General features: G+C 40.8%; 1 protein-coding gene across 13 annotated transcripts in view; it reads left to right on the forward strand.

The window, feature by feature from the left end:
- Positions 1-20,521, forward strand: part of GALNT18 (polypeptide N-acetylgalactosaminyltransferase 18) — a 317,660-nt gene that overhangs the window by 223,266 nt on the left and 73,873 nt on the right. For 12 of the 13 annotated variants that reach the window (XR_013951621.1, XM_080593302.1, XM_080593305.1 and 9 more), the window contains 2 exons: positions 12,848-13,031; positions 14,233-14,430. Coding sequence is in view for 12 of the 13 variants with exons in the window: in XM_080593302.1 (XP_080449428.1) it covers positions 12,848-13,031; positions 14,233-14,430 (382 nt within the window). In the remaining variant the exon portion in view is untranslated. The remainder of the gene's footprint in view (positions 1-12,847; positions 13,032-14,232; positions 14,431-20,521) is intronic. The other variant, XM_080593308.1, reaches the window with a different exon arrangement.

A 20,521-nucleotide genomic window follows, 5' to 3' on the forward strand; every position in this document is an offset into this window, starting at 1 on the left:
GCAGAGTGACTGTAATTGTGATCTCCAGTATTAGTGACAGAGTGAGAATTTGGAAAAAATGTATCAGGCTAGCTATCTGGGTGACCTGTACTTTATTAGTCTGACTCACAAAATGTCAGAAAAGGGTCATCTTGACTTACAGTTTAGGCCACTTCACTCTTTCTAACAGGTAGCATGACAGTGTTTGCTATGTAGAGTATGATTTACAAAATTGTCAATTGTCATATAAGGGAATATTTAGGAAGAGGGTTGCTGTGAGGCCCTTGAAGCCTTGTGACCGGAGGAGTATTTCACTATTCAGCCTTCCAAGAGACACCCATGTCTGAGGCTTCTTGAGCTTTGAAAAGATTGCAAAAAAATCTGTAGAATAAATACTGCTCAGATTTTCAAGATTTAGATATAAATTGTAACTGAATTTACCATCTTCTGGAGCAGTCTTATGTCTCCTGTGACATAAGAATAACCCTCTAAGGTTAACCAAGACCAATGTAATATAGGAAAATGAGATCATTACCCAGTCTGAAGCTGAGTGAAGTGGTTTTCAAGGCAACATACTGCAACATGCAGACAAAGTAGAAATTTAATACTTATAGGTGATGAGGATTCAGTCATGGAATTTCATTATGAAATTCAGCTGTGGAAGAAGCGTTCTTTCAAAGATGCTAAAAGGTTTAAATCTGAGAAGTCAAGCAGTAACTATTGTGAAAAATGTGTATATATTGCAAATCAGATTGCAAATCACTGCAAATCAAGGTCCAGACCAAGGAAATTAGCCTGCATCTGTGCAAAATCATTATTCACAAAGGTCAAGCAGTATAGTGGAAGAATTAGAGATGGGAGGTGATAGTTTCAAGTCTTTGAATCTCTGTAAAATAGAGTCTGATAGGTTTTCAGTGCTACAGGACCACATCAGGGCTAGTTAGTGAGACATAGGCAATATTTAGTGCTAACAGTCCTTCATAAGAAGATTTTCTTTTTAAGGAAAGTCCTTAAAATTCCCAAACAATGCTATATATCAGAAAAATGCTATATGTCAGGAAAAAATCTGCCAAACACAATGGATTTCACTGCACAGCCATCAGAGTCTGCTAACCTGGAACAAAAAGCAGCAGCAGGACCTAATCCCATCCTCTACCAAGCAAACATAGATGGGCCTTCAGTGTGCACTTCCGCCGAAATCGTAGGAGCAGTATCACAGGCTTAACTTCGCATGATTTCAGTAACCTGGCAGTTACACTTTCTCTTTTGTGAAACTTCCTACAAAGGACAAAATCCAAATAACTCTTACTCCTGTAAAACACCAATTCAAGTCAGAAGTGATTTAGTTTTGATATAAGGCATAAGAGCTGCAGGATTTGGCTCTATCTAAATCAGCTGTGCTGTTTTTTGGGGAATAATCAACTATGTACATTTTCAAATTAAAGCAACAAATTCTGGCTTGCTTCTTTCCCATCACATTTGATTACTTAGGTTTAACGCTGTGCTGGGACCGTGCCATTTGGGAGCTGTAGAAAACCTCTAAATCTGGCGTACACTATCTCCAAGTAAAGAATAAGCAAAATAGTATCTTGTCCACAACTTCCCAAACTCCAAGTCTGAATGAAGAAAACATAATAGCATCCAATATGTATCTTTAGATGAAATATATCAGCATGCAACTGTAGTTTTACCGAGAACAAAAAAATCTTTAACCAGCTGTCATAAAAAATTTTTCTATCCAATAGTTCTAATGAAATGTCTAGGCTTTAATTGCCATATAACAATGTTGCTTGTGCCCTGCCTTTTTGTATCAGAAAACCATGAGGGACAATAGCAGCAACTCTTAGGTTTTCTAAAAAAGGGAAGACATTAAAATAACCTGGACTGTAACTTGAAAGTAAAATACATAATACCTTTTCAATTGAGAATACAGGACCAGCATTGTTATTAGCATCCTGTGGCAGTCTGGGAAAGATTTGGTTAAATCCTGCTTAAGCTAGAGTAAAATGTATTTTAAAAGTAAAGTATGTTAATGTGGCTATTAGTATATCTCCTAGCAGGGCAGAAGAAGCCTTGCTCATGTAAAACTTGAACACAGAGGAACACAAGCCAGCCTTTCCTTTCCTGCTTCCCATAAACAACTGTCAGTTGCATTAACATTGTATAATATAAGGTCATGTGAAAGCTGGCTTTCATACCGGGCTAGTTATAGTATGTGTACTTGCTGTCATGTATGATGTTGTATTCGGGGCCTGGACATGCAACAATTTTTTTCTGAAAACCTCTTGTTGACTTCCACGATACCAGTGTTTCACTCAGTACAATTGTTACTTGCAAGTGGTATTATCTGATCTATTCTTGTTTGCATTAGCCATTAGAATAATGAAGGAAAAAAAGCTCTTCCGCCTATAATTTCCTTTTTTTTTTTTTTTTTTCCCCTGTATGTTTTCGCTTTCTTCACTGAAAGGGTTGTGAGGCATTGGGGCAGACCGCCTAGGGAAGTAGTTGAGTCACCATCCCTGGAGGTATTCAAAAGACAAAAGTGTAGATGTGGTGCTTGGGGACATGGTTCAGTGGTAGACTTGGCAGTGCTAGGTTGATGGTTGGACTTGATCTTGGAGGTCTTTTCCAAACTAAGTGATTCTATAATTCTGTAACAGAAGCATCTTGTGTGAATGTGGCTGTGCTGATCTAAAACAAGTCCTTTTTGTGAACTGATTCCATCATCCCATCTTTCCCACTATAGAAAGGAGCCCTTTTGCCCAGATAGATTGTATTTCTCTTTTATTGGGCGAAATGTATTGGGTGCTTTATTACTCTTACTATGGTGAACTACAATATTCTGCAAGTTGCAGTCCTTCTTTGAAAAGAGAAGATGGTAGCAAGTCACACACAACACAATCGCAGGTAGTCAAAATATTAGTCTTGGTGGCCTGGAATGTAGATGGAGCATTTTGCATCGGATGTGTAAGTAGTGTCCAAAGGAGTAAGAGTCATTAATTCAAAAGCAGAAGAGCTGGCAACTGTACATTTGGACCAGGATCAAAAAAATAAAAATGCACTATAGAACGATTTATTTTTTCTTAACTGCATTTTGATTTGTAGAGTGAGATCTCAACAGGAGAAATAGTATTATTGCTGTCCTGGTCCTCAAGGATGCTCTTGTAGTATCATCAGTTTTGCTGCCTGCCAGCTACTGTTTTGCTCCCAAGGACCTCGTTCTATGCAGTGTGTATAAGGTTGGATTGTAATTTCTGGTTTTAAATAACATTTTCATAAAATCCAATGGCTAGGTCTCATTTATTTCAAAACAAAACAAAAAACAAACACAAAACCCACTGTCTTTTAATGCTGACATTCTTCTAAGTGCTTCTTTAATAGTGAATGATATTTAGTATTGCTTAATTGGACCTGCTTTGAGTGAGGGATTGGATTGCAGAGGTCCTTTCCAACCAGAAACATTCTGTGATTACTTTTTGCTTAATCTTCCTTTCAGAGTTATGTTCTCAACTTCCTTGCTGGTAGAGGGAGGTCTGATCCAGAGAGGAATATAAGCAGCTCTGTTCCATACATTTCTAACTGCGTGTTTGCTTATTACATTTTTAATGCAACTTATGTGACTGATTTTCTCTTGAATAATGAAGTAGTTACACTTGGACTATTGTGCTTTAATTGGCAGTTTTCTTTTCCATATGAATCTGTTATCATAACATGAATTGCCATGCTGTTTTTTGGAGTCGTGATGATTTATCAAGTTCACAATACAGTAGGCAGCTTGCTGAGTCTTATGGTTATAGAAGTACAGAGTATTTCTAATATGTTCTTCAAATTGTATTTTTCTAGTTTTATGTAGTCTGCTCTGGCTTTGTTCAGGTATTTAGATTCTTTTTCTGAATAGTGATTTTTCTGCTCTGTACAAGTCCAAGAAATAGATTAGAATTAAATAATATATATATATTTAAAGTAAATTAGATTACTTGAAACAGCTGCTACCCAAGTGGGATTAGAATGCATTTCCCAGGCACTTCTCTCTAACATTTAAAGGTCATTTTACAAATGAATCAAAGAACATGAAGAAATGAAATTATGAGCTCTCAGAATTTTGGCAGCAGTTATTTCAGCAGTGTACTGTATGCACTGTAACACTTCCAATGCACGCTTCTGCTGCTTGTGTACTTCTCACTTTATGGTGCCTTTCTAAAACTGTTGTATTCAAATACACATCAGAAGCTGGTCTTGTATCAGATACAGTGTGAATATCTCAGTTTCAATGGTAGTGCTTTTTGCATTGTTCTGATCACATTATTGTAGCCATAATATACTCAGTAACATTCCCTAAACGGGAAGTAGGTGTACATAATAAACCTGAGTGGAATAACGTTTGTGCTAAGATTAATTCAAGCATCCAGAAATCAGCAAATTGAGTGGAACAATTAGGATTTTGTAATTATAGGTCTGTGCTTAAAGGTATTTTTAGGATTTTAACACCTTCCTGTTGAAGAGTTTGAAGTATTGCCTTGAAGAGGTGTGGTGCAACCACTGTGCTCTTGTTTTGTTGTTTGTATGGCAGTAGTACAATTTGTGGTGCTTGGTAAATTCCCATTCTACTTCTGTCTTTTGTTTGCATATTTGCTGGTTTAAGTACACACAATTGGCTTTGATTGTCAGTTGTAAACTTTCTAATTTGGGAATTCTGTAATCTAAGAAAATAAACTGTGCTCTCATTGTTGGTCCTGCCTTGCAGCAGGAAGAAGCTCTTCACAGAAGAGCTAGAAAGAATGTTCACCTGAGAGCAGATTTATTTTCCTTTTCTCTCTTTATGTTAATGCTTACCTTTAGTAAGCTCTACTTGGTACTCAGACATAAGCATGTGAGTCTCTCGCGTTGAGAGGGGAACGGAGGGCCATGTTTAATTCTTTTGATGTAATGCATTTTTGTTGACATTAACAAGACCTCTGGATGTCAGCCGGCTCTCAATCCCGATCCAGTGATGTGGATGAGCTCTTGTAGCTACACAGATTTCTCTGGGCTCTCCCGAGGGGCCATGCCTCGAACTGCAGAATCACGGCCTGAAAGAAGCCACGCAGTGCTAATGTGCTACCCTGGGATTTGGGAGACCGAGGCCCAAATACCTCCCCTGCTGCACCTTCTGGTATGACCTTGCAGATTCATCTGGCATCTCAGTTTATATTTCAGTCTTGCAAAGTGGTGTGAGACACTATGCTGCTGGAATGTGGGCTTGGTGATACCTATGACAGGATCCAACAGGACAGAAATGAGGTAAAAAGCAGTGTGCGCCTCACACTGATCTGTGCTAGTTTCTCCTGGGCAAAGGAAAGTTTGTGTGTGCATCTGTGTGTAGGGGCTGGGAGGGGAAACATGCATGTTTTACTGCTATTCTTGTGGGAGAATGGTGCTTGCCGTTCATGTGCTAGACTGAAAAATCCTTGGATTGTAGTCCAAGGTCTGAGCTGGAATAGGTTGGTGTAGGCCTCATTTATATCAATAGAACTGTGAAGGTTTGACAGCAACTGAGACTCTGGATTGCTGAATACAAAGGCTGGGATTGTGAAAGTTCATTACCCTATCTGGCTTTACATGCGGATAGCATGGACTTCTGAGATTAGATTATGTGTCTCTGTCAATGATACAAGTTAGGTATAGTAATGGAGGAAAAGGACTATACTGCTTTTTTGTTCCTGAGCTCTGTCCTAATTAAATCCTTGCATCATGTTGGTAATTTCCCTTGGGTGGTTTATCTGTTACCAGATAACATGAGATTATTAAATACGTGTGCAAAGCAGGCCCTCTTTATCCCTTTCTGCATTGTTGCCCTTTGTTGCAAGCATTCTAAATACATAGGTGCACTACAAATGACATGTTTGTAGCTGGTTATAAATATTTTCCATTTGAAATTATCTGCTTCTGCTACAGAGATGAGAGGTGATCCCTTCAGCATGAAAGATAAGGGGCCAGAGAAAAGGAAAACAAAAACCAAACCAAACCAAAAAACAAACAAACAAACCAAAAAACAACAACAACAAAGAGCTGCATGCAGAATGACATTATCCAATGTACAGGCCTATTAAAGTGCACCAAACAATTCTTCCTACATGCCTAGCTGCTGCCATGAATTCAAGATATTACATGAATTCAGGTTATATGCCTACAGAGTGACTGAGAGGGAAGAGAGGTTCGTTTTGCAGCATACCTGGTATAACAGGCTTGCTTTATTTGCCAGTAGGGAAGCTAGCCATGTTAGTACATTCTGTTTTTCCAAAGGCTATGAAATCATTAGTGAAAAACTGAAAAAGCAGATCTTGATGGTGCTAAGACTTTGGGCCATAAATAACTAGACAAATTAGATAGAAAATTTTGGTTTAAAATAAAGTGCTTCGTTAGAATTTTGTCTTTTTGCTCATTTATCTGCCTTTCATGCAGAAGCAAGATGTACCTGCTTAGATGCTCCCTGTATGGCAGCAGCTCTCATGGTGCACTGACTTTTGCTCGCAGAAATGGAGTAGGTGCCTTGTGCTCTGCCAGTTGGCTCTTTTGCCTTGATGCGAGGTGGTGGGTCCCAGTCTGACCTACTGCCCAAGGGTTTCAGCAAGGCCCAGGGGACCTTGCAGGTGCAAACCAGCCAGCGGTCTCTTGCCTCCAACAGAGGCAGTAGCTCCATTGTATTCCTGCAGCTGCTGTAAGGATTCTAAAGGCCTTTAGAAGTGGCCTTTGTGATTCATGAAAAAATCCACCATGGTTCTTTACCTGGAGTCTAAGGACCACAGTGTGTCTTCTGGGCAGCTCAATGAACACACAAAGCTGGTGTAAAAAAATAATGAATTTCAGGCACAGGAAAGACAATTGTTATGTTAAACCTCATTCTGTATTCAAGAATAATTTTCTTCCCTTCACAGTAGAAGTAGCCACATTTGTGTCAAGAGCTAAGGTTAAAGAGGGACACAGTAATCCTGGACCTTTGAGATAGAAATAAATTCTATGCTAAGGGAAAAGGCACAAGGCTTGCAGAGATGGCCATAACATCCAGTAGGCATTCTGCTGTACTGAAGTCAAACAGTACTTTCAGCCTTCGGAAGATGTAGTACTGCATAGAGTTACATGAGAGCTTTTATCTATCTATCTATCTAAAAATATTTTTTATTAAGCTTTCTTGGCAAAATTACAGCTAAGAAGAACAATTTTCAAAAGTCAGTAAAATGCACCTGTCTCAGGAAAGCATGAGTGTCAGACTTCACAAATGTAATTGTTCTGAGAGCTGTGAGGACTCATTTAAGCACTCAGAATGGGATTACATTAAAACATGAAAGTTATAGAAAATGAAGCTTAATTGACTGTTCTTTAAGCTACTTATCTATGAATGTGAAGCAGTAATTTATTATTTATGACAACACTTTGTATCAATAACATAAAAATTTGAAGTCTGGGGACAGATCCACAGCTGCTGTAGGACATGGGAGTCCCATGGGGCTAGGCACTTTAGATCATCTGAGTATCTAGCCCAATAACTTCCTGCTAGAGGGAAGGTGGAGGCATTCAAACCACAGGCCACTTACATGCAACTTGATGAAGAACAAGATCTGTAGATGGTTTTCCTTCTGAGAAACTCTCTGGAGCAGCTGTGAGAAATTTCTTCCATATTGTGAAGCCTGCCACAATCCCTCAGCATCCAACGAGGAGGCAGGACTGTGGTCCAGAATGCCCCTCTGGGCCTGGACTGGCCACTCACACAAGCACAGCAAGCATTGCTAGGGCCTGTCTCAAGCCCATCATTCTCTCTTCCTTTCGTTTACTGAAGCAAAGATCGCCTCGTGAAGGGATTTCCATGAACTAAGTGATCCCTTCACGTCCAGCCTCTACAGCTGTGGGATGATTAATGTCTTCTGGCTCCTTATGCCTCGTGCCTCAATTGTGCCCTGCTTCTGCCCCTTCCTAAAAAGGCAAGGTAGCATGAAATGGTTCTTTAGCACTGCTTTGTAATGCTGAATAGGGGAAACTTGACAAACAAAATCTTTGTGGGTTTGTTAAAAGCAAATAAACAACCTGTGACAAATATTAAAACTTAATTATGTTAATATTAAACGTTATTATGTTGCATAATTATGACTTCTGCGTTTGTGAGGGGAGTTCTGATGCGCTCTACAGACATCTGTACCATATGGAGACAGGTGGTAGGGTGCATGATTTCCAAGCACTAGATCTACACCATGTTCCCATTCCATCTGTGGCTGTTCTTTCTCTCCAATTGCAGTTACCAAGTCAGCTTAGTCAAATGGAGTCCTTATTTGAAAAATTCTGCACTGAAAGGCAAATGCATCCATCTTTATAAGCCTGTTTGTTTCCATAATTAGAAACTGAATCAACAGTGTATTGAAAATGACACATTTGCTCATTCCCTTTCTTCTCCCTATGGTGGCATAAAGCAGTGAAGCACAATAATTAATGAAAAAGACTGTTTATTATTCATGCAATATATCTGAAGTGGAAAAAAAAACAAAGCATGGGTTAAAAATATATTACTGAAGACTATCAGTGCCATCACAAACTGTATGATCAGTTCTAGGGGGAGAGTCCCATCATTCAGTCCAGTTGGGCACTGTGCTCTGAAACTGTCAAAGACAATTGAACTCGGATTTCTCATGTAACACTCAGAAAAATGTAGACTGCTTGAAGAAAACAAAACAAAACAAAAAACCTGACTTAAGTATCCAGCTAGAGCATTTTTAAAGTTCTGCAATACTGACTTTTTAAGCTTCATTTGCATGTCTGCTATGTCTTGTGTTTGAGTCAAAAGGATATGTTTTTTTAGTGAACTATCTTTTCTTCATGGGGAATCTGCTTGATAGGTTTTGTAAGACAAAGGGTGTGCATAATGTTCTGTTCAGCCCTCTGCCTTTGCAAAGCAAAGCTATGCTGTTTTAAATAACAATGACCAGAAAATGCCTGGCTGCAAAATACTGCTTTCTCTCCTGTGGACACAGTACAAAGTCACGGCTGGCAGGTCAGTATCAAAGATTAGGTGAAATGCAGCACTCTCCTCTGCCTCCTGGGGCTGATACTGAAGTCCAGAGAAGGATTCCTCGATACAGACCGACCATGGGTAAGCCTGTAAGGTTCCCCTGGGACTCTCTCTGGCCATTCACTTCATTTGCAAAAAGCTGCAGTGTGTATTAAAAGTGCATACTGCCTAGTAAATGTCACAGCTGTAACGTGCAGCTGAAGTTGCACTGGTGGCAAGCCAAGATTTGGGTTCTGTTCCATTTCCACTTATTTCCATACTACACCTAGCTATGGAAAAGATTTTGTGTTTACTCAAGCTTACAAAGTCAGTCCACATTAGGAAATGTATATGACAGGAGTAAGAATAGCCCACTTGCTAAGAAAGAAGGTGATTGAGAGAACAGTGTTTCAAAAGCACTGATTTTCAAGTCTTTGATTAGAGCCTGCTTTCCTTTTACATATTTGATACTCAGCAGTGATGCTGCTGATTGTTGTGGGAAATACAGCTTCCTGATATTGCAAAACTATGAACAGCCACTTGCACTGAGAACAAAGCTTTGATCTCTTCTTGTTTTGATATTAATTTTCCACCATGTTACATTTTGGAAATAGATAACTGTTTTGGACAATTTTTAGAGAGGCATAATTTCAATAATTTAATTGTATTCTTTTGAATTTAAGCTGCTGTTAGCTAGTGGTTGGTTTGATCGTTTTTTGCTTGCTACAAACCTGTGTGTTGGAGATGAGCAATAAGAATGTGTTGCTTTGCTCAAGCATGATAGAAAACGTGAATGTAATTGTGGGCTTTATAAGGGAAAAAAGTGTACTGATCAACACCCAGCAAATCTAGTATGAAGTAGAAGAGTGCTCTGCACTATGTGAGTTAATGCTTCATGTAAACGTAGATTTCTGAGTCTTGTTTATTCAAGACAATGCAGTCAAAGAGAAAACAATGCTCCTATCTTTTATCTATGCTTATATTCAATGTGAACTGGAAAATTCTAGGAATATATCAAGTCCGTTCCGAAAACACAGCTACAGTTTAAGTACTGCGATGGACTTGCATTATAGATTATTTCGTTTTAATTATAGTTGGTGGTTGTTTTCAGAAAAACTGTACACATTAGCACTTTTCTTTTGTATTCTCTTGCTTCTATGCAGAGAGTTCATTTCTGTCAAAGTACATGGTATGCACAGCCCTGCAACACCAGTACAACCAGCTGCAAGAGCATCATGCCTGGTGGCTCTCTGGGAGTCTCTCAAAAAGGGGTGAATTTAAGGAATTGTTTCACTTGATCTTTTCCCTTCCTCTGTACCCTGAGAAGTAGACCCATTCAGGTCACATGGGCTGCAGCAGTCTTTAAGCTAGAGGACCGCTTGTGCAACAGCTCAGTTCCTCTTTTGCAGACTAAGAGAGGACACATCCATCTACTTTCCAAGGATGAACATTTAATGTGGCTAAAAAAGTGTGTTTGCTTTTAACTTTCTCTTGCATTAACCATTCTAGTGTGCATACTGTCCAGATCTGATTGAGATGACCAGTTCCTAGAGTGGCTGGCTTATCCTGGTGAGGAGTTACTGGGCTCAGTGCATTAATCTTTCCCTGGCTTGCAGCTAGAAGCCGATTGCACAGCTAACACCTGCTAAAACAATGAGAATCATTGGTTATGTTTAAAACTCAAACAAACTGTTGTATTTTAGTATCTTCACATTGATTGGTCACCTCTTGTTCCCCAAACACATCCAGCTATTGAGTTTATTTGAACAATATAAGGCCTATATTTGGGTTTGCAGTGTGTTCAAGAGGTTTGCTGTTGTACACCTGTTGATCATGTATGTTATACCCAAAATATGCAGACCGCAAAGTTGCTGGATAGACAGAAGAGTTACATGAAATTGTGCCTGTGCCTTCTGTTAGCATTGCCCTAGGGTTTGTGTTTTCAGATGGTTGAAAGTCAGTTTGAAATGAGCAGATTAACATTGGACTGCCTAGCAGATTTAATGAGATGTAAAATTCTCTGAAAGCAATCAATACATACATTGGTTATTATATATATTACACGTGTGTAATCCAAATTAAAGAATGAATGAAATAAGAATGTGTTGAAGAACAAATGTTAGAAACTACAGGGGAAAACCCATGGTTTGTTTTTCATGCAATTGTATTAAGACCAGAAATATGACATTGATGGGAACATTTTGTGAATATTGTTATTACTACATTGGGCCTTTATGAAATGTCACAGGGTTCCTGAAGCTTATGGGGATGCTAAATACCTTGTAGTCTGGCTAACAGGATCAATTCTTTAATGAAAACTTTATTTCATGTTAGCGAGAGCATTAGAAGCTACAACCAACGGATAGCTTGGCATTGAACGTCTGAGCAAAAACCCAAAGGTTTTTTCTCTAGGAAACAGGAAAAACAGTGGCATGACCAACTTATCTGGTGCGTATGTATGGATCAGGGACTGAAATCAGCAAGAGAGGAAAACTGTGGAAATGGCAGATGGCACACACACAAGGCTCAGAGGAGCAGAGCTGTATGGGAAGCAAACAGGTTTCTGAGTAAGAAACCTATTTCATAAGTTTTGATGGAAGTAATGTGTTCACTTTTTTTGTGAACCTTCAGGATTGCACACAAGCGTACCTGACTTGTATAAACAACTAGCTCTTGAACAGAAGCTCACTGAAAATACTCATGCTTGATCCAGACAGCATGGCAGAAGCTAGGGTACTCCCTTCCCACTGCAGACTCCAGGGTGCTGCTCCCTCCTGGGCTGGGCTGGGGGTCACCAGTTGCCTGATGCCCCCTATTTCAGTGTGCTAGGTACTGTGCAAGTGCATGGAAAAAGCAAAGTGTGGTCTATAGAGCTTCAAGGCTAAATAGACCAAAAAGAAGAAACAAGTGTGGTGATCACATTTCACAGGTGCGGAATTGATTTATGAAGAAGTGGATTTCCCAAGATTTCACAGGAAGGGCTAGGCAGAATTGAACTCTTAATGCAGATCTGTCAATTTCCAGTTTATCATTATAACCGCAGGAGCAATATTCTGCCTTGCAGCAAAGACATTTCAGGATTTGTGGAGAGATTGTGAAGAAAGGGAACTTAATAATGCCAAGGGAATTCTCAGTGCTACCATAATAGAACATCGCAATGCTAATAAACAATAACAATAACAGTGAACACTATATTTCAGTTCTTCCTATTGAGTTTTCTCATGAAGTGGTCTTAAAGCCAGAGATGCAATAACTGTCGATGAAGTAGGTTATCATGTTTTAAGTAGGAATAATTCTCCTCCAGTGCTTTTACTGGTCTTTGTTCTGCTGAAAAAAAGAGTAGACGTCATAGAACTTTTTAGTTGAGATAGAAAGGTATTGTCCAAGTTCAGGGGAAAAAAAAAACATGGAAGAAGTATAAATAATTAATTTTATTCTTTTCTTTCACTTCTTGAAATATTAGTAAAGGAAGTTAATGGACAATACTTTAGCTTATTTTTTTCTGGAAATATAAGAGTTAACTTATTTGTTGCTACAGTAACATAATATGTACTTATGTAGCTATGGTACTTTATGAGTAAGTGCTTTATTTTGTGGCATGTTAATGTTAAACAGTGACAGGATTTTGCCAATCACGTGGGCTGAATTGTTGCACTTGAATTTTTTTTATTACTATACAATTTGCATTCCTTCTCTCTTCTTTTTCTTTTCTTTTTTTCTAAAAAAAAAAAGTCTTAATAGTTAAATCAACATGGAGTATTCCCCTGTGAGAAGACTCCTGTTTTGCTGAAAGAGCAGGTTTTTACATCTTGGCGAGCTGCTATTTCTTAACATCCAATTCTTTCCTTTGCACAGAAGAACTCAAGGAGAAACTAAAGAAGTATGTTGATGAAGTGAATGCTCGGAAGCCTGGTTTCATCAAGGTTGTTCGACACAGCAAACAAGAGGGGCTGATTCGATCTCGAGTTAGTGGATGGAGAGTAGCCACAGCACCAGTAGTTGCTCTCTTTGATGCCCATGTGGAATTCAATGTGGGATGGTATGTGTCTCCTTGTATTTATCTGATAAAGGGGCCTTTTCTAAGCACTGTTTATAAATTACTAAATGCTATTTCTCTTGCATATAGATGATGAATTAATATTCTGATCTTTTTAATAAGGATTCAGAGATGGACACAATCACCAAAAATGTGTTTGTGCTATGTAACAATCTGTATATATTTTTCTAGTGTGAGTTACCTCCTGGTGTAATTACAATGTATTTAACTATATTGGAAAACTGTGCATTAAGTGAGCTCCCACTTGTTGTCAAAATATATCTAAAATATCTGAATCTATTGTGTATTATTGTTTTTCTTTCAAGTAAATGGTAATTTTGACATAAACAAGCTGAGTAAGGTAGGCTAGTTACAGATACCAGGTAAGGGTTTGCAGTTAGGGGCAGCACACTTATGATTCAGGTTTTGCTTCTTTGAGTTGCTTGAGTTCTTTTCAAATCTCAGGACAATATTGTAAATTGTTCTCAAGAAACAGAAAATGCTTCGCATTTATGTAGCTTCCAAATATCTTATATTCCTAATAAAGGACAAACTGCTGAGAAAAAATTCTATTTTCTATGCTCATATTTTTCAGAGATCAGCTCCCTCCAGTAATGCTCCTTATGGGCAAAGGGCTGAAGCAAATTGACCTTCTTCTAATAATAGTAAACATAGTTTCTTTTATGTTTTACAGTATAAACAAAGAAGTGTCATTTTGTCTCTGAGGTTGTTGCTCTTTGCAAAAGTAGTGCATACCTAAAAACATGTATTTGAACTTGTTTGGTCTAGATTTAATATCTCTGTTTCTTGAGTAAAAAAGGTAGTAAAAATGCAGGAGGTGCTGTCTGCAGGATAAATCTATTATTAACTCTGATCTTTATGCCCTTGATGATATTGAGAGCCTGAAGTTATCGTTACTTGGTAGCAGGGGTGTAAATGCTCTGTGGTATGCACATAGTAATTTCTTCCATTTCCAGCTAAAATCAGGGATAATAACAGAGAGTCCTTGATAAAATATTTCACTGCATTATTTTGGGGCAGGTCCTGCTCTGTCAAATCTCTGTCTCAAAGCAAAGGAAGCTCTGAATAGCTAACACCTACAGACATCGTTCCTTCCGAAATATACAGTGTAAGCTGCTATTTCCATCAGTGCTATCCTACTACGTAGTCTTAATTTTTTATTTTTATTTATTTTTTTTTTTAGGGCTGAACCAGTGCTCACTAGGATAAAGGAAAACAGAAAAAGGGTCATTTCTCCATCATTTGATAACATTAAGTATGATAATTTTGAAATAGAAGAATATCCCCTTTCAGCACAAGGGTTTGACTGGGAGCTATGGTGCCGCTATCTGAACCCTCCTAAGTCATGGTGGAAACTGGAGAACACAACTGCTCCAATAAGGTAACATGCATCTGTGACCCAGATTAGTGTATCGCAGGAAATGCTCATCTAGATGTGACAGATGGTGAGTGGTCTCAGCTATGTAATAGGTCTTACTGACTGCAATGTTAAATTAGATGTTAAATTAGTTAAATGTCCTTGATCTGTGTCCTTGTTCCCCATACATATATCAAGAAAACCTTTATCAGTAGATGTTTTTTAATAGGTTGCATTGTTATTAGCATGGGAAAAAAACATAGCTAAAATGAAACAGTAGACTTGAATGCTCAGCAGCACTCCTTCTCCAAATATTGTCTGATAATTTAGTGGAAATGGGCCAGAAACAGAATTTTCTTTACAAATGCCTTATATAACATAACTAATCTGACAGTTGTATTCTTCATAATACTGCCATATAGCTTTATAGCTGTATTATGTCATTGGAGTTAATGCTGGTCCACCAAAAGCATGCTAGCAACGACTGTAATAAATTCTTGCTTTCGTACAATCTAGCTGTGTTTTTTGTTATCACAGCTAGAGCGTTGTTGGGCTGGCCCAGAACAATACCCTTACCTCTGGGAGGGAGATAGAGGCTTCTGAATCCCCCTGCAGCTCTGCTGAGATTCCAGTCCTTTTTCTGTCTAGGCATTCATACCAAGGAGGTCACGGGTACCTGTTATCTAGCTCTGCAGAAAGCAAATGTGAAGACTGTTTTCACCAGCTGCAAAGCAGAACCTTAAATAGCAGCAGCAGCATGGGGGGCTCATCAGTAGCACTCAGTTACTTGTTTCCATGCAGTCAGTGCAAGGGGTATCTCATCCAGTGGTTTTGTCTTTTCAGGCAGACATGTCTTCTGGGGAGTTGTCAGCTTAGACACTGGACTGCTCTGATCCACGTGCTGATCATTAGAACAGGATTCAGAATTGGGAAGTAGTAGCTAAAAATTCACAGGTTTGCCACAGACATAAAAAGGGGTGGTAATTTCCACATCATTAGAAGGGTTTCATAGCCTTAATAAACTGTGTTATTATTATGAAAATGCCTTGAAATATTCTACTAATTCCTGGAGAGGCAAACCTTCTATATTAATTATGGTAACTTTTTAAGTTAAAGGTACCTAAGCTCAGAATGAAGAACAAATCTTCTGTTCTGTATTATCTAAAAACTATGTGCTTTGAGAGTACTGTGGAGCAAATAGCCTTTAAGAATATTGGATGTTTAGATTTTTCCCTAGTCATTTCCCTGGAGCCTTTTATTCAGTGAGATACGCTGTGCACATGTGATGGATAACTAAAAAACAACAACAACAAATGTATTGATGGTGTCTGTCATGCCTCCAAATATGCCTCTGGAATTATAGAAAAGGGAAGCAGGTGCTCTGAAAAATACTTCTAAAAGAATGTCAGAAGCAACAGTTAACTTGTTTTCTTCATTCATAAATATATCAGAAACAATTGTTCACTGTTGTGAAGTAGGTAGTATAGCACTTCAAGTTAAAGGCACAAATGTATAGAATTCTGTAGAATTTTACAGCTTGTGATTAAGACATCCTATAATCTGTTTGAAAGCAGATGCCTATGCCTACACTTAACTGCAGCTTGAATATTTCCAGTAATCACAGAATCACAGAATCATCTAGGTTGGAAGAGACCTCCAGGATCATCTAGTCCAACCTCTGACCTAACACTAACAAGTCCTCCACTAAACCACATCACTAAGCTCTACATCTAAATGTCTTTTAAAGACCTCCAGGGATGGTGACTCAACCGCTTCCCTGGGCAGTCCATTCCAATGCCTAACAACCCTTTCGGTAAAGAAGTTCTTCCTAATATCCAACCTAAACCTCCTGTGGCAGAACTTTAGCCCATTCCCCCTCGTCCTGTCACCAGGCACGTGGGAGAATAGACCAACCCCCACCTCACTACAGCCTCCTTTAAGGTACCTATAGAGAACAATGAGGTCTCCCCTGAGCCTCCTCTTCTCCAGGCTGAACAATCCCAGCTCCCTCAGCTGCTCCTCGTAAGACTTGTTCTCCAGACTCCTCACCAGCTTCATTGCCCTTTTCTGGACTCATTCGAGCACCTCGATGTCCTTCTTGTAGGGAGGGGCCCAAAACTGAACACAGTACTCGAGGTGCAGCCTCACCAGAGCCGAGTACAGGGGGACAATCACGTCCCTAGTCCTGCTAGCCACACTGTTTCTTATGCAAGCCAGGATGCTGTTGGCCTTCTTGGCCACCTGAGCACACTGCTGGCTCATATTCAGCCGACTATCAACCAATACTCCCAGGTCCTTCTCTGCCAGGCAGCTTTCTAACCACTCATTGCCCAGCCTGTAATGCTGCTTGGGGTTGTTGTGCCCCAGGTGCAGGACCTGGCACTTGGCCTTGTTGAATCTCATACAGTTGACCTCAGCTCATCGGTCCAGCCTATCCAGATCCTCCTGCAGAGCCTTTGTACCCTCAAGCAGATCGACACACACACCTAACTTGGTGTCATCTGCAAACTTACTGAGGGTACACTCAATCCCCTCATCCAGATAAAGATACTAAAGAGAACTGGCCCTAGTACTGAGCCCTGGGGGACTCCACTAGTGACCGGCCTCCAACTGGATTTAACTGCATTCACCATGACTCTTTGGGCCCGGCCATCCAGCCAGTTTTTAACCCAACAAAGCGTACGCCAGTCCAAGCCAAGAGCAGCCAGTTTCTTGAGGAGAATGCTGCGGGAAACGGTGTCAAAAGCCTTACTGAAGTCAAGGTAGACCACATCCATAGCCTTTCCCTCATCCACCAAGCAAGTCACTTTGTCATAGAAGGAGATCAGGTTCGCTAAGCAGAACCTGCCTTTCATAAACCCATGCTGACTGGGCCTGATCGCTTGCTTGCCCTGCAAGTGCCGCGTGATGACACTCAAGATAATCTACTCCATGATCTTCCCTGGCCCTGAGGTCAAACTAACAGGCCTATAGTTTCCCGGGTCTACCTTCCGGCCATTCTTGTAGATGGGCATCATGTTTTCTAGCCGCCAGTTGACTGGGACCTCCCCTGATAGCCAGGACTGCCGATAAATGATGGAAAGGGGCTTGGCCAGTTCTTCCGCCAATTCTCTCAGCACCCTCGGGTGGATCCCATCCAGCCCCATTGACTTGCGTACATCTAAGTGCTGTAGCAGGTCACCAACCATTTCCTCATGGATTGTGAGGGCCACAATCTGCTCCCCGTCCCCTCCCACCAGCTCAGGGTACTGGGTATCTAGAGAACAACTGGTCTTGCCGCTAAAGACTGAGGCAAAGAAGGCATTAAGCACCTCAGCCTTTTCCTCATCTCTCGTCACTAAGTTTCCCCCCGCATCCAGTAAAGGATGGAGATTCTCCTTAGTCCTCCTTTTCATGTTAATGTATTTATAAAAACATTTTCTGTTGTATTTAACAGCAGTAGCCAGATTGAGCTCCAGATGAGCTTTGGCCTTTCTAATTTTCTCTGTATACATCCTTACAACATCCTTATAATCCTTCTGAGTGGCCTGCCCTCTTTTCCAAACATCATAAACCCTCTTTTTTTTCTAAGCTCTAGCCACAACTCCCTGTGCAGCCAGTCAGGTCTTCTTCCACGCTGGCTCATCTTTGGGCACGTGGGGACAGACCACTTCTGAGCCATTAAGATTTCCTTCTTGAGGAGTGCCCAGCCTTCCTGGACTCCTCTGCCCTTCAGAACTGCCTCCCAAGGGACTCTGCCAACCAGTGTTCTGAACAGCTCAAAGTCTGCTCTCCGGAAGTTTAAGACAGCAGTTTTACTGGTCCCCCTCCTGACTTCGCCAAAAATAGAGAACTCTACCATTTCGTGGTCACTCTGCCCAAGACAGCTCCCTACCACCACATCTCCCACCAGTCCTTCTCTGTTTGTGAACAGAAGGTCCAGCGGGGCACCTCCCCTGGTAGGCTCACTAACCAGCTGCATCAGGAAACTATCTCCTACGCTCTCCAGAAACCTCCTAGACTGCTTCCTCTGAGCTGTATTGCATGTCCAGGATAGTACAGGATGTTTTCCCCTGTACTGCTAATTAATATCCTGTTGTTCCCAGAGTTCCTGATACCAGCATAATAATCAGAAAAGACGTTTTTATTTTTCAAGGCCACAGTACTATGCATTCTCCTCCACTCCATCTCATAAAGGTAGAATTGTACTCTGTGGTTGAACTCTATCCTTCTTAATATTAGCTCTGCTTAGTAAAAGTTGGCTAATTCAGGTCATGACATAAATAGAGCTTGTGGATTTGGTACAGGTATGTGACTTGTTTAAATTTGGCTTAGGACAATGGACTAGTTTTACTGAACGCTGGGAAGGGCAGGCATTTCTTAATTCAGTATTGCAAAAGTTTACCTGGAAGTTTCTGTTCAAGAAATCACTTCCTCTTTAATATAAACTTTTAAAGATGAATGTTTTCTTAAATGCAGATGACCCTAGCTTCTAGCTAAACTTAGAAAACTATGCACCATTGGGTATATATATATTATGGTGACAGAAGGAAAACTGCCACCAAAACTCCACCAAAACTTCAGCCCTGGATATGGGGAAAGCATACTTCAGGCTGCTCAGGGAACTAGTCAGCAAGGTCCCCTGGGAAACTGCTTTTGAAGGCATTGGTGTCCATCAGTGCTGGTCAATCTTTAAGCACTGCCTCCTAAAAGCACAAGATCAGGCAATTCCAAAATATCGGCAGTCAGGCAGGTGGGGCAGAAGGCCGGCCTGGCTGACCAGGGATCTTCTAATGCAGCTTAGGCGAAACAAGAAAGTGTACGGCTGCTGGAAGGAGGGTCAGGTGATGAGGAAGGAATACAGGGATGCTGTTCATGTTTGTAGGGAGAAAATTCATGTGGCCAAAGCCCAACTAGAGTTGAAGCTGGCCATGTCTGTTGGAGACAATAAAAAAGGTTTTTTTAGATATGTGAACAGAAAAAGGAGAACCAAAGAAAACATATGTCCGTTACTTGATGGGGAAGGTCTTCTCACAGACAATGACATAGGCAAAGCAGAGATGTTTAATGCCTTCTTCGCCTCTGTCTTCAACACTGATGATGGGCTTTGGGACCCAGGGTGCCCTGAGCTGGAGGACCATGACGGTGGGAATGACAAACTCCCAACCAACCCTGAACGTGTGCGGGATTTGCTGCTCCACCTGGATCCGTACAAGTCCATGGGTCCGGATGGGATCCATCCCAGGGTGCTTAAAGAGCTGGCTGACGTCATCGCGGGACCTCTCTCAATTATTTTTCAACGATCTTGGGAATCTGGAGAGGTCCCAGTAGACTGGAAGCTGGCAAATGTTGTCCCAGTTTTCAAGAAGGGTAAGAAAGAAGACCCTAGCAATTACAGACCTGTCAGTCTCACGTCAGTGCCTGGTTAAATTATGGAGAGGATGATCCTTGAAGTTACTGAAGTGCACCTGGGGGACAGTGCAGTCATTGGTCCCAGTCAATGTGGGTTTGTGAGGGGTAGGTCCTGCCTAACAAATTTGATTTCCTTTTATGATAAGATCACCATTCTAGTTGATCAAGGGAAACCAGCTGATGTGATCTTTTTGGACTTCAGCAAGGCTTTTGACACGGTTTCCCATAGGATCCTTCTGGACAAAATGTCCAGCATACAACTTAACAAAACCATCATACGATGGGTGAGCAATTGGCTGCCCGGCAGGGCTCAAAGAGTTGTGGTAAATGGGGCCACATCTGGCTGGTGGATGGTCACTAGTGGGGTCCCTCAAGGCTCCATTTTAGGGCCAGTCCTCTTCAATGTCTTTATAAATGATTTGGATGTAGGACTAGAAGGTGTTTTGAGCAAATCTGCCGACGACACCAAACTTGGAGGAGTTGTGGACTCGGATGAGGGTGGAAAGGCCTTGCAGAGAGATCTGGACAGATTGGAGAGCTGAGCAATCACCAACCACATGAAGTTTAACAAAGGCAAGTGCCGGGTCCTGCACATGGGACAGGGCAGCCCTGGCTATACGTACAGACTGGGCGATGAGACGCTGGGGAGCAGCCCCGCAGAGAAGGGTCTGGGGGTTGTGGTTGACAGCAAGTTGAATATGAGCCAGCAGTGCGCCCTGGCAGC

This window comes from Anser brachyrhynchus (assembly GCF_964034855.1).
Source record: "Anser brachyrhynchus genome assembly, chromosome: 5".
Lineage (NCBI taxonomy): Eukaryota > Metazoa > Chordata > Aves > Anseriformes > Anatidae > Anser > Anser brachyrhynchus.